Genomic DNA, 17,397 nt, shown 5'->3' with positions numbered 1-17,397 from the left:
AATATAAATTCATCTGGGGGGATTTGACATTTCTTCCAGTTAACATGACATGGCATATTTCTCCATTTAATGTGATTTCCTTTATTACTCTAGGCAATGTTTTCTTGTTTCAGGTTAGGCCTTATACATGTTTCCTTATATTTATCATAGGTATTGAGGATATTTTTATGCTCATGTAATTTACTTTTACTTTTTATTTTTCTACTTTGTTCTTATCACATATAGGTACAGTTTTTGGTGTGTCTATGGCACTATTAACTTATAAATTTTAATAGTGTAATTATGTACCTTTTCCTTGACATTTTTAAAATTATTATCTTTGATAGAATAAATATACATGGAATAATTAGAATTAAATTATCAAAAATTGTGCAAGACTAGTCACTGCAAAATGGCAAGCACTATTATTTTTTAAATTATTATATTTTCTTTTTTTGAGAGAGCAAGCAAGCAGGGGAGGACTAGAGGGAGAGGGAGAGAGAAAATCTTTTTTTTAAAATATTTTTTAATGTTTTATTTATTTTTTTATAAATTTGGGTTTTTTTAATGTTTTTTTTATTTATTTTTGAGACAGAGAGAGACAGAGCATGAGCAGGGAAGGGCAGAGAGAGAGGGCAACAGAGAATCTGAAGCAGGCTCCAGGCTCTGAGCTGTCAGCACAGAGCCTGACGCGGGGCTCGAACTCATGGACTGTGAGATCACGACCTGAGCCGAAGTTGGACGCCTAACCGACTGAGCCACCCAAGCGCCCCTATGTTTTATTTATTTTTGAGAGAGAGACAGAGTGTGAGTGGTGGAGGAGCAGAGAGAGAGGGAGACACAGAATCCTAAGCAGGCTCCAGGCTCTGAGCTGTCAGAACAGAGCCCAACACAGGCCTTGAACTCACAAACTGTGAGATCATGACCTGAGCTGAAGTTCTATGCTCAACCAACTGAGCCACCCAGGCACCCCTAGAGAGAAAATCTTAAGCAGGCTGAATGCCCAGCGGAGCCTGACTTGGGGCTTGATACGCAGGAGGGTGGGGGGGGGGGGTGGAGAGGAGTTCAACATGGGGCTCTATCTAACACCATGGATCATGACCTGAGATGAAAATCAAGAGTCGGATGCTTAACTGATGGAGCCACCCAGGCACCCCTTAAGGGCAAACATTTGAGGGAAGTTAAAGATCTATGTAAATGGAGAGACATATGACGTGCATGTGTCGAGAGAGTACATATTTTTAGCAATGTTAAAATATCAATTGCCCCCAAATTGATCAGTAGATTCAGTAAAATATCAGCCAAACTCCCAGCAGGAATATTTGTAGTAACTGATCACCTCATTTAAAAACTCATGTAGGGGCACCTGGATGGCTTAGTTGGTTGAGTGTCTGACTTTGGCTCAGGTCATGATCTCACAGTTCGTGGGTTCAAGCTCCACTTCGAGCTAGCTAATGTCAGCACAGAGCCAGCTCTGTCCTCCTCTCTCCCTGCCCCTTCCCTGCTTGTGCTCAAAAAATGAAAAAAATTCATATAGAAATGCCAAGGACCTAGACTAGCTAAGAAAACTGAAAATAAGAAGTTGGAGGATTAACACTACCTAGTTTTAAGATTTATGAAGCTACCATTATCATGATAACATGGTATTGATGTCAAGCTAGATCAAAAGGATGGAGAATCCAAAAATAGATCACACATATATGGACAACTGAGTTTTGATAAAGACACAGATGAAATTCAGTGGAGAAAGGACCTTCTTTTCAACAATGGTGCTGGAACAAGTTAAAATATATATGTAAAAAATGAACTTTGATCCAAACCTTACGCCATACACAAAAATCAACTGAAAATGGTAAAAAATATAATTGTAGAATGCCACACTGTTAACCTTATTTAAAAAATACAAGAAAAGTTTTGTGACTTTGGGTTAGGCAAAGATTTCTTAGATACAACATCCATAGTATAATCCATTAGTTAAAAAATTGATGAATTGAGCTTCATCAAACCTAAAAACTTCTGCTATTCAAAAGACTGATAAGAGAATGAAAAGACCAGTTGCAAACTGGGAGAAATATTTCCAAATTGTATCAGATAAAGAAGTTCTATCCAGAACATAAAAACGACTCTCTAAAGTAACAAATAAGAAAACAAACACCTCATTAAAGGTAGACGAGAAGATTCAAACGGATCCTTCAGCAGAGAAGCTATAGAAATGTCAAATTAGCAGGGGCACCTTGGTGGCTCAGTCAGTTAAGTGTCCGACTTTGGCTCAGGTCATGATCTAGCGGTTTGCGGGCTCTGTGCTGATAGCTCAGAGCCTGGAGCCTGCTTCGGATTTTGTGTCTCCCCTTCCCTCTGCCCTGCTTATGCTCTGTCTCTCTCTGTCTCTCAATAATAAATAAACGTTAAAAAAATTTTTTTAGAAATGTCAAATAAGTACATCTTTAGACCATAACAAGTGACCAGCAAGGATGTGGAGAAAATACAACTGCCCAGATGGCGGGAACATAAAATGTTACCACCACTTAGGAAAATAGTGGTAGTTTCTTAAAAAGCTAGAGAGAACCTGTCATATCATCCAGCCATTCCACTCCTAGGTATTTATTAATCTAGGAGAAATCAAAGTTTATGTCCATCCAAAGAGTTGTGCATGGATAATCATAGCAGCCCTATCTGTAGTAGCCAGAATTGAAAATGACCCAAATTGGGGCGCCTGGGTGGCGCAGTCGGTTAAGCGTCCGACTTCAGCCAGGTCACGATCTCGCGGTCCGTGAGTTCGAGCCCCGCGTCGGGCTCTGGGCTGATGGCTCAGAGCCTGGAGCCTGTTTCCGATTCTGTGTCTCCCTCTCTCTCTGCCCCTCCCCCGTTCATGCTCTGTCTCTCTCTGTCCCAAAAATAAAATAAAAAAACGAAAAAAAAAAAAAAAAAAGAAAATGACCCAAATAGCTATCAATTGGTGAACAGAAAAACAAATTGTGGTATATCCATACAATGGAATCCCCCTCTGCAATAAAAAGGAATGAACTATTGATTAAAGCACCTATACGGATGAATCTCAAAGTTATTATGCTGAGGAAATGAAGACCTATAAAAAAGAATACGTATTATATTATTTCCTTATATAACATTTTAGAAAATACAAACTAATCTATCATGATAGAAAGGAGGTCACTTGCTGCCTGGGGCTAGGGTGAGGAGGCAGAGAGGGGCAGGGGAGAGAGAAAGTACTTGAGGAAACTTTTGGGAATCTAAGTATGTTCATTATCTTGTTTGGGTTAATGGGTTCACTGGTAAATACATATGCCAAAACATGTCAAATTGTATACTTTAAACATATGTAGTTTATTTTTGTCAAGGATTTTTCAATAAAGGTGTTAAACTTTTCAGTAATATATTAATGCTATTTTCATTTATAACTTTCTTCTTAATTTTTTAAAAATGTGTATTTGTTTTTGAGACAGAGGGAGAGAGCGGGGGGGGGGGGGGGAGAGAACATGAGCAGGGGAGGAGCAGAGAAAGAGGGAGAGAGAATCCCAAGCAGGCTCCATGCTGCCAGTGCAGAGCCCCGATGCAGAGTAGAACTCATCCACCTAAGCTGCAATCAAGAGTAGGACACTTAACTGTCGGAGCCACCCAACCGCCCCAAGAGGCTCTAAAAAAATTATTTTACTTGAGTATAGTTGACACAGTGTTACATTAATTTCAGGTTCACAACACAACGACTCAACTTCTCTATACATTATGTTGTGCTCCCAACAGAGTGTAGCTACCATTTGTCACCCTACAACACTATTAGAATATCACTGACTGTAGTCCCCATACTGTCTGTGCCTTTAATTCTGGTGACTTTTTCATTCTCTAACTGGAAGCCTGTGTGTCCCACTCCCTTTCACCCATTTGCCCATCCTCCCTTCTTCCCCTCTGGCAACTCTCAGTTTGTTCTCTGGATTTACACATCTGATTCTGCTTTTTGTTTGTTTATTCATTTGTCCCCTCCCTATACCAGGAAGAGAAAGAATCCTTATCGTCAGAGACTGGAAATTGATGCTGAAATGGATCTGTACAAATTTACTGAAATAACCCTTGTCTTCCACTTGTTTTGCATCCGTTTGCCCCTACCCTACATTTCCTAGTTTCTTCCCCACAATTTACTACCCATAGCCCATACCCTTTTTTCTTAAAAATTCTTGACAAGTTGATTGTTTTTTTTGTTTAAAAGGTATCGAAACTTCCTGCTCTGGTCACTTAAGATATTCACTCTCTCGTGAAGGCTCCCATGCATGTGTAAGAATTTAAAACGTGTATGCTTTTCTCCTATTAATTTGTCTTATGCCAGCGTAAGTGAGACCCAAGGGTGGTACAGAAATTTTCCTCCCTTACAGAACTTATTATTGAACGCCTACTGTTTTTACATCCATCACTTCATTTACTTTTCACAAAACAGAAAGATGTATCTTTTTATACCCATTTTATACAGATGAATAAATTAAGCCCAAAGAAGTTAATGGAAAGTGGCAGAACTGGCCCTGAAATCCAGGTTTGACTGATTCCAAAATTATGGTACTTTCCATCAAACCACAATACAAGAATCACAGGTAAAGAGTTTGGGGAGGGGGCACGCGGGTGGCTCAGTCGGTTAAGTGTCCAACTTTGGTTCAGGTCATGATCTCACAGTTTGTGAGTTCAAGCCCCACATCCGGCTCTCTGCTGACAGCTCTGAGCCTGGAGCCTGCTTCAGATTCTGTGTCTCCCTCTGTCTCTGCTCCTCCCCTGCTCGTGGTCTGTCTCTCTCTGTCAAAAATAAATACACATAAAAAAAAAAAAAAAAAAGAGTTCTGGGGGCAGAGAATAAAATCCCTAACTCTTTCTGAGGAAGTCACTGACGACTTTGCTATTGAAGAAACCCTATTACTTGAGAGGTAGTCAAGGCTCTCAAGTATTTAGAATGTTAAGAGAGTGCATTGTTGATGAACCAAAGGCAAATTATATACTATTCCTCAGGCAGAAGTAATGTTTTCTTCCTCATTGCTTCTGTAGTGCAATTTATAACTCATCTATTTCATATCTCAGTGAGTTACGCTGAAGCTTGTAATTGACAATTACAGTGGACTAGAAGCTGCTATTTGTATTTTAATAATGCCTAATATTTTAAAGCACCTACGGAGATCTGTGTGAAATACTCTTAAAAAGATACTTTATTATTTACAACTCTGTGAGTTAGATACTATTAACTATCTCCATTTTAGAACAGACTGCAACATAAAAAATTATCTACAAGTGTAAAATAAAGAAAACCCTTAAGCCATATAAAATTAGCAACTATTTTTGTGTATAATTTCGTCTTGGAGCTACATTAAACATCAGTGATAGTTAAGAACAAACACTTGGCAGTTAGACACACTCAAATGCATGTGTAAATTATATTTCCAGCCACTTACAAATACGAATTGCACTGGTATTATTATCTTTTTATTATGTATAATAAAGTTGAGTAAGCTTTCAACTCATTTCTAGAATTTGATGTAAAGTAACAGCATTTCAAAAACACGGGTTAAAACAAATGTATGTTTTAAAGCCAATGTTATGTCTAAAAAGCTGTATTTAATACTCTTAGTATGCTACACATGATTACGTGTTCAATGAATGCTTACAGAATTCTTCATGATGCTGATTATAATCCTCTGCATCGCTAAGGGCAGACAGCTGTTTACTATAGATATTAATGCAGGACGGAGCACATACGTGAAACAGTAAATAACACACGAAAGTATGGTGACCTCTTGTATCCAGGTTCTCAACTTTACCATATATATTCATTTAAACAGCCCTTTTTTCTGCCTTCTGAATCTTGAACTAATTCTTAAACCAAACATGTACAAGTTTGGGAGTGTCTATCATGTCCCTACCTGGGCCTCAAAGATGAAAGCTACACAAGCTTCCTGCTCTTATTGGGCACACAGTCGGCTTCATTAGCAGAAACCAGTTTGGGAAATAACCTGGAACGCTGGCGTAGGTCACGAACTCACGCTCCAAATTTTTGTTCCAAATCGACAAAAGGTAGGCGCTGGGATACCCGCCCCCTGAAACCCCTGTCAGTCAACCTGTCTGTGGGCGGGGCACGCCCAAGAGCTTTTTTTTCGTGAGCATAACTGCGCATGCGCTCCGGGGAGGCGGGTGACCCCGAGAAGTTGCTGTCGCGCAGTGCGCGGCTTAAGACGTAGCGCGTGCGCAGGAGCTCAGCGCAGAGGCCTGCCGGAAGCTAAGATGGCGTGTGTGTGTTGTCCAGGCCGCAGTTGGCGCCTTATCAGTATCTAAGCCGTGTGTTTTGTGAGGGGCTGTGGCAAAGGCCCGTTCTCCCGCCATGGCCCGGCATCGGAATGTTCGAGGCTATAACTACGATGAAGGTATGTGGCAGGGTCTTGCCGGGACGTCATTGTCGCCGTTCCAGCTGGGATTCCAGCCCGTTGGCATACACTTTGATCTGTGAGTTTCTCGTTAGTGGTGCCAGGGTGGAATTCACAGCAGGCTCAGTTGGAGAAAATAACAGTTCATCTGAATGCCAGCGAGTGGCGTTGTTTTATGTCGTGATTTCTGCCCTCTGGGATTGGTTTTATTTTAGGGCAGGAGAGGTGCTGCACGTCGTCCTATGGGGAGGACATTTGCGGAGGTTGGGATTCGGTGATATTTGTGCACGTCACCTCTCCCTCCCATTGTTTCCTCCCAGGTCGGGTACACAGTTGCCTCCTTCTAGGTATTCTCTTCCGACCCCACTTTAAAAAATGCCCACGAAATGATGCTCGCTTGTAAAAGACGGATTGATTTCATGCTTACCTTCAATTGTTAGGCTGTAACTATTAGATATACATGATGAATCTTCTGTGTTTGTTCATGCATACATTTTGTGTAGAACCTGGTTTGAGCTAACTGAACTTAGGTTGTATGAGTTTCAAGTTAAATTGGAAACTTAGGAGACGATAAAAAAGATATTAAAACGGCCTAATTAATAAGTGGATCAGATGATCTTGAGGTGTATACTCCGTTCTTGGTTGATAATGCTCAATATAAATGTTTTTTGGAATGGGAAAAAAGCAACTCTAGAAGCAAGGGGGCTCCAGAAAGTACTTACTGATTTTTAAAAATGAAATAAAAAATGTGCATATGAATGTTCTCTAGGAGTTTAAAAGGAGTTAGAATTAGTTTAGGATAAGTGCGTCATCTCCTTGTAGTAGGAGGTAGGCATCACCAAGCATCATACAAACTAAAATTATAAACAAATATGAAGGACTTCAAAAAAGGAGTTAAGACCTGTTGCTTTTTAAAGTGCTAATAGTCTAAGTGTGCTTAGTATGTTAGTGGTTGTTATTGGCACTGTCAACAGATTATTCTAGAACATCAGTATGCCCTAACCATAGTGAAGGGTAGCTAACACCCTGTACTGCATTTGGAGATTCGCCTCGCCAGCCTGGCACATGTTAGGTTCCTGGTGTTCACTTCAGATTGGAGGTCGTTTTAAGTATATGCAGTGGATTTATTGCATGTGGATCGCTGCTGCCTGAGAGATGACTTTAGGCCCGAGACATAGTTTTGCAGTTATGACAGGAAAAGTATGGAGAGGCCTAATTGCAATGTACTCATTTCTTCAATAAGTATGCATAATCTCTTCAGCCAACATTAATTGAGTGCCTATTCTTCATTAATTGGGTGCTTGGAGTACTGCTCCAAGCTTTGGGGAAAAATAGTAAGATGTTTGAGGGACTGTAGAGGGGGAAATACACAAGTAACCGATGATTCGAGTATGACATGCTACTACAAAAAGTACTCCCAAGATGCTGTGGGCGCTACTACTTAAGTGAGAACACCTTATTCCCGAGTGGGTTGGAGGAGTTTAAAGCAGGATTTCTGTGTGAAGGAAGGCTTCCTGGATGAGAGGTGCGGGTCCTGTGGGAATGAGTGCTAAATATCTTTTCACCTGGGCAGTCCCAGGTCAGGTTGGTTTTTTTGGTCTTGTTTCTTTGGAACAATTGATGATGTCATAAACAAGCTGTTCCTGTAGCATGGGAGGTTCCTCCCCATTTCCTGCTTATAAAAGTTCTACTCATTTTAAGGGTCCAGTTTCTTCTTCTTTTTTTTTCCTAGTTACTGTTTCCTTTGTATTGTTTTCAAATAATAATTTGAAAATTCTCGAAAGTAATATAACTTTATTAGAGTATGTGCTTTAAAACCTATTGGTTCCTCAAATTAACTCTCACTTTGTTCTTCTCTGTTGTTTGGAGAGTACCTTACATGACTGCCTTTAGCTAATGCTCAATTAGCTACTAATTTTTAATTTTTTTTTAACGTCTATTCATTTTTTGAGAGACAGAGACAAAGCATGAGCGGGGGAAGGGCAGAGAGAGAGAGGGAGACACAGAATCCGAAGCAGGCTCCAGGCTCTGAGCTATCAGCACAGAGCCCGGTGCCAGGCCCGAACCCACGACCTGTGAGATCATGACTTGAGCCTGAGCCGAAGTCAGACACTCAACTGACTGAGCCACCCAGGCACCCCTCAGTTAGCTACTAATTTAAAAGTGCCAGGAGGGCATAGTCCATTCTTTATTGTTCTTTTACTCTGTTGTTACATTTACTCCAGTAGCTGGTAAAATACTTTATGTGCTGTAAATATTACAAAATTTTGTCAAGGAAAAGAACCACTTTACAAAAATCCTAGGACAGAATTCTCTTCATCTTTATTTATTTATTGGGAAACAGAGTGCTAGCGGGGGAGGGGGGAGGGAGGGAGAGAGAGAGAAAGGGAGAGAATGAATGAATCCTAAGCAGGTTCCACCCCCATCTCACAACTGTGAGATCTCTTGACCTGAAGTGAAATCAAAAATCAAGAGTCACAGGCTCAACCGACTGAGCCACCCAGGTGCCTCTCTCTTCATCCTTTTATATTGTGGCACTGTTGGGGCACCTGGGTGGCTCGGTCGGTTGAGCATCCGACTTTGGCTCAGGTCATGATTTCGAAGTCCATGGGTTCGAGCCCCCACCCCATGTCGGGCTCTGGGCTGACAGCTCAGAGCCTGGAGCCTGCTTCGGATTCTGTGTCTCCCTCTCTCTCTCTGCCCTTCCCCCGCTCATGCTTTGTCTCTGTCTCTCTCTCTCTCTCTCTCTCTCTCTGTCAAAAATAAATAAACTTTATATTGTGGCACTGTTAGGGTCACTTTCAGTTGGAAAACTAACCTGGTAAAAAAGATTCTTGCCTTTAATGTCTAATTTTGTTTTTGTTTTTTTTTTTTTTTTGTAAATGACTCATTTATAAGTTGCTGACTTAGGATTGTGATCTAATAATTTATTGACTGGTACATATTTTTATCCAATAGTTGTATTTGTCTAATTTTTCTTTGCCATAAACATTTGGTTTCAGCACTTGAACATGCTGTTCCTGATACATAAATACCCTGAGAAACTAGGTACCTATCCTTTGGAGTTAGTTTCAATACTACTTTCCTGGGGATCTTTCTCTAGCCACCGCACTTCTAGTTCTGTTTTTGTTGTTCACGTGTGTGTTCCCAAATCAGTCTGTATTTCTCATGTCTCAGACACTTGTCATATAATTTTTTAATTGCCTGTTTTTTTGTGTTTGGTTCCTGTTAGAGTTTAGGTTCCTATAGATCTGGGAATGTGCCTGTCACTCACTGTTGCCCCTCAGATATCTTTATTAGTCCTTGGCATAGTCTATCATGTGAATAAATACCTTTATGTAAATATATTTATGTTTCTTGGAGGTTTTAGTTTTAAATTGTTTGATTCATTACTTTGTAATCAAACAAGAATTAATTTAGTTCCAAACATGTGCTAGGTAGTTGGCTAAGACAAAGCCTTGCCCAGAAGGAGCTTATAGTCTCGTGGAATGACATAGATGTATAGTGCTTTGAAGACAGACAGTTGGAGGAGTGTGCTAGAGAGTAAAAGTGGTAGGGGGCTTGCTGCTCTACCGGAATGGTCAGGGAAGGTAGTTGTCAGGGAAGATGTATGCAAACAGGTGACATTTGAGCTGGAACCTTAACTAGGAAAAAGAAGCAGCTTTAGGAAATCTGGGCAAAGTGCATATTCTGGTCACTAGGAAAAGAAGTCCAATTAGCGTGAACAGAGCACAAGGGAGTTTAGGATAAGATGGTTTTTATAGAAATTAGCTTGACGTGAAGAAAATCTGTTCTCATGGTCTGATGGTCTGATTGTATACCCTGTGCTAGTCGATTGTATGGGAAATAAATGCTTAGGTCATAGACAGCACTTGGTGAAAAAAAAATGAATGGATGGCTTATTTCAGGTTTTAACACCAGAGAGACAATTCAAATTTGTGGCCTGTGGTGTTATCGTTTTTTGATTGCATAAAGTGAAAACTTGGAAAAATTTTAATGAAACCCAGTTAGCTTAAAAAAATGAAGAACTGTGTATATCTTAAAAAAAAATTTTTTTTTAATGTTTATTTCTGAGACACAGAGAGACAGAGCATGAGTAGGGGAGGGGCAGAGAGAGAGGGAGACATAGAATCCAAAGCAGGCTCTAGGCTCTGAGCTGTCAGCACAGAGCCCGACGCGGGGCTCGAACTCACAAACCATGAGATCATGACCTGAGCTGAAGTTGGTCGCTCAACCAACTGAGCCACCCAGGCGCCCCAGAACTGTGTATGTCTTTATGCATAAAGTCAGTAAGTACCTACTTTGTGGATAAAATTTTTAGAATTTTTTGGAAAAGCAGACATTCCAAGTTCCTGTAATTTTGAGGGATGGTTTAGTTTGGAGAAAGTTCTGATGCTTCCTTGTTAATAACTAAGAATATAAAAAGAACTTGTAAATAAATTTATCTTTTGTGTTTTTATTATAGATTTTGAAGATGATGATCTCTATGGCCAGTCTGTAGAGGATGATTATTGTATTTCGCCATCAACAGGTATTTGATTTCCATTATTTGGGGGTTTAAAAATGTTAAGTAAGTATCATTGTCATTCTAGGACTAGAGTGTTCCATAAGGCTATGATATTATGTAATGTTTAAAAGATAATTGTATGTTAACTTTTAAAGGTGTATAAAATCATTTCTTTACCTAAGAAAAGAATTTAAAGTATTGATTTCATCATTTAGCTTTCAACAACAATTTGAAGAAAACTTTGAAAAGTATGTTTTTTCCAAAATTCTTTGTAACATGCAGTTAATCTAAATTTTACTGAAATGGTAATTTAGTCAATAATGAAAACCTAAAACTTTTGAAAGGAGATAGCAATTAACTTTATATACTCAGGGATCTCTTGAATATTAGAAACATTGAGGTGTTACACATAGACTACGTTTCATATAGTACTTCAGTTTACTGTTATATAGTTTGTTAAATAAACCAAATATATGTAGTTCAGACTTCTGATGGAGCCAAAGAGTCATGTAGAGTTCATTTTTCAGTAGGACTGGGCATCAGTTTGTATCTCCTGCCTACCTGCTGAAAGAGTTCTTTGTCACTGTATAAAGAAAACATGAAACATTCATATATTCTTTTCAGCAAATACATAATGTTCGTCCAGACCTTTTCTCATAATTTCCCTAATAATATACTTGTCTTCAAACTTCATTCTGTTCTATAAACAGTTAGTTAAAATGCCCTGCTAAATTTTACTATGCTGTGAAAGGGTAAAATTAAATACAGTTAGGTACAACATAAGTGTAATTCACAGCACTCATTCTCTACAAGTTTAAGGGCTCTATATTAAGGGCTTAATATAATTAACATTCTATCAAAATCCACTTTGTCTTTAATCCCATTTAGTGTCTGAAGCTGCCCTGTAGACCTGTACCTGCTTTAATCTCACTTTCAGTCTCTGATGACCAAATATGTCCCTTCTGACTTTTTAGAATTCCTCTTCCCCATAAAGCAGAGATACTCCACAACTTGTCTTAGCACCTCTCCTTATTCCTCTGAAATGCATCTAGCTCTTGATTTCTGCTTTCCTCATTTAGCCTTACTACTATCAGGGCCTTTCCAATCTTCCTCTAGTGTTACACACTTACCATTCAGGATCCTGTTAGGAGATAGAAATTGTACCAGTCATTTTGCCAGAGAGTATTTATTTATTTATTTATAATGTTTGTTTATTTTTGAGAGAGAGAGAGAGCACAGGCAAGGGAAGGGGAGAGAGAGAGAGAGAGAGGGAGACACAGAATCCAAAACAGGCTCCAGGCTCTGAGCTGTCAGCACAGAGCCCGATGCGGGGCTGGAACCCATGGACTTTGAGATCATGACCTGAGCCAAAGGCAGACACTTAACTGACTGAGCCACCCAGGCACCTCTGCCAGAGAGAATTTAATACAAAAAAAATTGTTAGCTAGGTTTTAGAGAACAAAAAAATGCAAAAAGGGCGAGCAAAGTGTCAGGGAGGCGGTAACTTCAGGAAACATTTACAGTTCTGAGTTCCTGGAGGAGCACGTGGGCGAGGTCAGACCCAACCTTTTAGAAGCTCCTGGAGGTGCTTCTAGCTGGAACTTAGACCTGTGACAGGACGGTGCTGCTTTGCTTCTGAAGTTCAGAGGAGGGGCTGTGGAATGGAGACTCAGACCTCTGAGGAGGGGGACAGTGCATGGCTGGTACCGGTGCCTGCAAAAGGACCTTGTGAACCTGGGATTCAGCCTTTTCAACAGGGAGTTCTAGTCAGCAGGCTGGAGGGTATCTGAGGGATGTGGGCAGGGGCACACTGAAGCTGGTTCTGGGAGTTTTGGGAAAACTGCTAACTGGTACTAACTGCTGTTACTGCAGCGTGCAGTGTTGCTGGGCAGATGGGGGATGGACAAGAAGCAGAAAGGAAAGGAGCACGTGTCTTCCTCTTCTGACCTTCCAGTCTCCCTCTAGCATCTCCCCATTGGCTGATCCTAAAAGGGAGCCAGCTGTCAAAGAAATGAACTTCCTAGAGACTGCAACCCCAGCATCACAAAGCAGAGTAAAGAAGACTGGGTTACAAGCTCAGAGATGGCTTAATCATCATGCCTTTAGAGCTCCTTTGCTGGGATTCAAGACCACATTTTGTAGGGATGAAGGATAAAAGAAATTTCATTTTTTTCAAGGTACCTCTGAGACACTTGCCATTTGCAGTGTTAAAAAAACTTCATGGGTTAACCCTTTGGGGTTCCTACGATATACTGTCACAGTTGACTAGGTGATAAAGTGATATCTGGTAGCATTAACTTTATCACTCATATTTTAAGTGCAGTGGAGAGCATGGCATGTTCATGAAACTGAGAAGATGATGTGAGTGTGATAATTAGATTGGAGTATTTAATTTTATTTGAGAGAGAGAGAGAGAGAGAGAGAGAGAGAGCAAGAGGGAGAATGCGCACCTGAGCAGGGGAGAGGGGCAGAGGGAGAGAGAGAGAGAGAGAGAATCTTAAGCAGGGGCTTGGTCATGGGACCCTAAGATCGTGATTTAAGCTGAAATCAAGAGTCAGACACTCAACCAACTGAACCACCCAGGTGCCCCTAGATGGGAGTTTTTTAAAAAATCTCTTACGTAGTAGAGACTGGATTGAAGGTAGTACATTAGGGGATGTACATAGATTAGTTTGGAGATGGGTTTATTAATCTAGAGGAGATGAAGATATTTGAGGACAGTGTTCTCAAAGTGTGGTCCAGGTACCATCAGCATCACTGGGGAATTTATTAGAAAAGTAATTCTTGGCCCTGTTCAGAGGGGGGCATAGCTGCTCTTTTATTTAATAAGCTCTCCATAGTCTGTTGATGTTTGCTTTGAGAATCAAAGTTTAGGACAAGGGTGGTAGCATTCGATTTGGAGATAGATTCAAGAGATACCTTACAGGAATTAAGGGCTACAGGATCTGGAAGTTGGTTGAATCTGGCTTGCACAGTGTGGAAACCTTTATAGAGAGAGAGACTGCTGAAAGACATCTTAATCTTGCAGGTTAACACATTCATTTATCTAGGCTTATCTGGGTAACGTATTCTTGATCTCGTGTAAGGAACTGATGGCATACCACGTCAGGCATTCAGAGGGTGTTTTTTTTGTGTGTGTTCATGGCCTCGCTTTCTTGAGGTCAGAGTTTATCCCTTTGTCTCTCATAGGTCTTGACGGTGTGTCTTGTGTGTGGTTCATTTTCAGGATAGTTTTACTCCTTGAGTTACTTCTGTACTATACACCAAGAAGTCAGTGACTTTATTGAAGTGGGAGGTACAATGAAGTGGTTTTGAGTTTTTTCTGTGACAAACTGTGTTTTTAACAAATGCATGTGGTTTGGGGTCTTTTAGTTTTTCAAAACATGTATGCAATAGTGATGTTAGATCAGAAACTTATTTTTCTTTTTTAGTGATATATTTTCCAAGTGATTTTCAATAAAAAATGAATAGTGTTAGAAGGATGCTCTGTTCTTAAAGAAGCAGCCAGTGTCATTGAAGAGCTGATCATATTCATGGTCTTATGAATTCTGATAATTGAGTGATTTTTATCAATTAATAGGAATTTTTCTAAAATTCATCAGCACATGTATGTTTTTGAACTCTAGGTAGGCTCCGTTGTCCTGATGGAAAGGGAATTTCTAAATGTTACAGCTTTTTTTCCTTTGGAAAGATTGACTTTGATATTGCGTGTTGAACATAGCCAAGGAATTGAGGATGGCAAAAAGAGCCTACATATACAACTTTATTTGAACAGTTGTGGGTTTTGTTTTGCCTACTGTAACTGGAAGTGTTAAAGGATAAACTGAGGCATATTGCAATTAGTAAGAATTTATTCGAACAAACACCAGTTTGAATCAGGCAGCTCCAAACTGGAAGTGGTTATGGTCCCCCCACCAGATTGGACTAAGGGGCAGGGATTTTATGGAGAAGATAGGAAACAAAGCAAGGAAATTATTTGGTTGACTATAGCTTAAAGGTTGCATTATTTGAGAAAGCCTAGTTGGATTTTGTGATTGGTGGTTCTTTTTAAAAATTTTTTTTAACGTTTATTTATTTTTGACAGACAGACAGACAGTGCAAGCGGGGGCAGGGCAGAGAGAGATGGAGACACAGAATCCGAAGCAGGCTCCGGGCTCTGAGCTGTCAGCACAGAGCCTGACTTGGGGTTTGAACCCACAGGTTGAGTCGTGATATCATGACCTGAACCTAAGTCTGAAGCTTAATCAACTGAGCCATTGAGGTACCCCTGATTGGTTGTTCTTCTTGATCCTCAGGCTTAGGAGTTGACTCTGGCTTAGTTTTCCATTTGTTATCAAGGCATTGGAGCCACTTAGTCAAAAGGCCTCCAATGATTGCTTAAATAGTAGTATTCATTCCATTCCAACTCAGAATCTTTATTAAGCATCAATTGATGTGTAAGAAAAAACCAATTCTAATAAATTTATGAATTAATTTGGTATAAGGAAGTATGTTAAATGTCCTCTTCAAATGTGCCAAAGTGGTATGGAGGGTGGAACATTAGTCCTGCCTGAAGGGTCTGGGAAGGCTTCTGGAAGGACTGGGACATTTGGGAGGAAGAATGGCATCTTAGAGGAAACAGTAGTGCTTGAGCAGTGGCCTCTATGTGAGGCTTATTTGAGAACACTCATTTGCAGCAGGAAAGAGGGCTGGGAACGGAAATAGGCAAATTCTGGAAGGCAGTTTTTAATTTTTGGTGTCAGCTTATTGGAGGTTTTTGAATAAGGGGTAATATTTTTGGAAAGAAACTGATGACCATATACAAAGTGGACTACAGGGGGATTTGTAGGCCAGTTTTTCCTAACTTTCCCTGATATCAGTCATCTGGGAATAATATAAAAATACAGATTCCCTGGGGGTGCCTGGGTGGCTCAGTTGGTTAAGCGTCAGACTTGGGCTCAGGTCATGATCATACAGTTCACAAGTTCAGGCCCCGCTTTGGCTCTGTGCTGACAGCTTGGAGCCTGCTTCTGATTCTGTCTCTCTCTCTCTCTCTCTCTCTCTCTCTCTCTCTCTCTCTCTGCCCTTTGCCCACTCGTACTTCGTCTCTCCTTTTCTCAAAAATACATAACACATTAAAAAATACAGATTCCGGTCCCGTTTCCAGCATCACAGAATCAGAACCTCCAGAGGAGGAAGCTCAGGCAGTTGCATCATTAATGAGTGCCTCTTACATGATATTCAATTTAAGGTGTTTAGGGAACAATTTGAGGCAGTTTAGGAGTCAGGTTTTGAATTCTTTGAAATTTCATGTATGTTTAAATGCCTTAAATTTTAAAAGTAATTATGGGTGTTCCAATTTTTCAGAAAGCATTTCCATCAAAGTTTGTGATTTAAATTTAGAAAAGAATAGTATTTTGTATTTATCCTTTTCTCTCCTCTTTCTTTCTCTTTTTATTGTATTTCTTGCCTTTTGGGTTCTCACTTCAACTTCAGAGATTTGGACTGTTTTTTTCCCCACTAGTAGCTATTTTCCCTGGGGACTTTTTCTACCTTCTTTCCCGCCCCAATTCCCAGCAAATCCAGCCAACAGCATTTCTAAAACAGTAGCCACAGTGTAGGTTTCTGAGTTGGATTTGTGTGTAGATTGGGGATAAGAATCCATCCGCCTCCCCCCCCCAGAAAAAAAATAGTTCCTCTGAGGTTGAGTAGCAGCCTGGATATTGACAACTTCCTTTTCCCTGTCAATTATTTCCTGAGTGAAAATTGTTGAGGGAATTATCTGATTTTTTTCCTTACTTAATTTTTGATTTTCCTTAGGGTTTTCCTCACAGTTGAAAGACAAGAGAAGAAGTTAGGGAAAGTATTTTTTTTTGTTACTTTTAGGCTAAACTGAGTAGTTTATTACAGCTAGGAAAATAATTTACAAATTACCAGGCACAAAGTGGTCCAGTTTACATTTTTTAGTACCCCAGTTATTATTAATTAATTAATTAATGTTTATTTTTGAGAGAGTCAGGGAGGGGCAGGGAGGAAGACAGAGGATCCCCAACAGTCTCCATGCTGTCAGTGCAGAGCCTGATGTGGGGCTTGAACTCATGGACTGTGAGATCATGACCTGAGCCAAAACCAAGAGTTGGATGCTTAACCAACTGAGCCACTCAGGCATCCCACCCCATTTCATTATAATAGCAGTGCTCTATTCTCCTTGTACTAGAGGGAGATAAATAGGGGTATATATGCAACATAATATGTGTATTGTTAAATAAAAAGGTTTTTTTAATGTTTATTTTTGAGAGAGAGAGAGAGAGAGAGAGACAGAGCATAAGTAGGGGAGGGTTAGAGAGAGAGGGAGACACAGAATCTGAAACGGGCTCCAGGTTCTGAGCTGTCAGCACAGAGCCCAACATGGGGCTCGAATCCAGGAACCATGGGATCATGACCCGAGGCAAAGTCAGACACAACGAACTGAGCCACCCAGGCACGCCCATAATATGTGTATATTTTTTTTAATGTGTGTTTATTTTT

General features: G+C 40.2%; 1 protein-coding gene across 2 annotated transcripts in view; it reads left to right on the top strand.

Moving 5' to 3' along the window:
• The first annotated feature begins 6,154 nt into the window (after positions 1-6,154).
• The window catches only part of HBS1L (HBS1 like translational GTPase), an 87,211-nt gene continuing 75,968 nt past the window's right edge, over positions 6,155-17,397 (top strand). Inside the window, exons 1-2 of one of the 2 annotated variants that reach the window (XM_043593060.1) lie at positions 6,155-6,383; positions 10,849-10,914. In XM_043593060.1, coding sequence (XP_043448995.1) covers positions 6,341-6,383; positions 10,849-10,914 — 109 coding nt within the window. In that variant the 5' untranslated portion in view covers positions 6,155-6,340. The remainder of the gene's footprint in view (positions 6,384-10,848; positions 10,915-17,397) is intronic. The other variant, XM_043593059.1, reaches the window with a different exon arrangement.

The sequence above is a fragment of the Prionailurus bengalensis genome, chromosome B2, assembly GCF_016509475.1.
Source record: "Prionailurus bengalensis isolate Pbe53 chromosome B2, Fcat_Pben_1.1_paternal_pri, whole genome shotgun sequence".
Lineage (NCBI taxonomy): Eukaryota > Metazoa > Chordata > Mammalia > Carnivora > Felidae > Prionailurus > Prionailurus bengalensis.
Note: the sequence above shows the minus strand (reverse complement) of the source record. Positions and strands in the feature narration are given on the sequence as shown.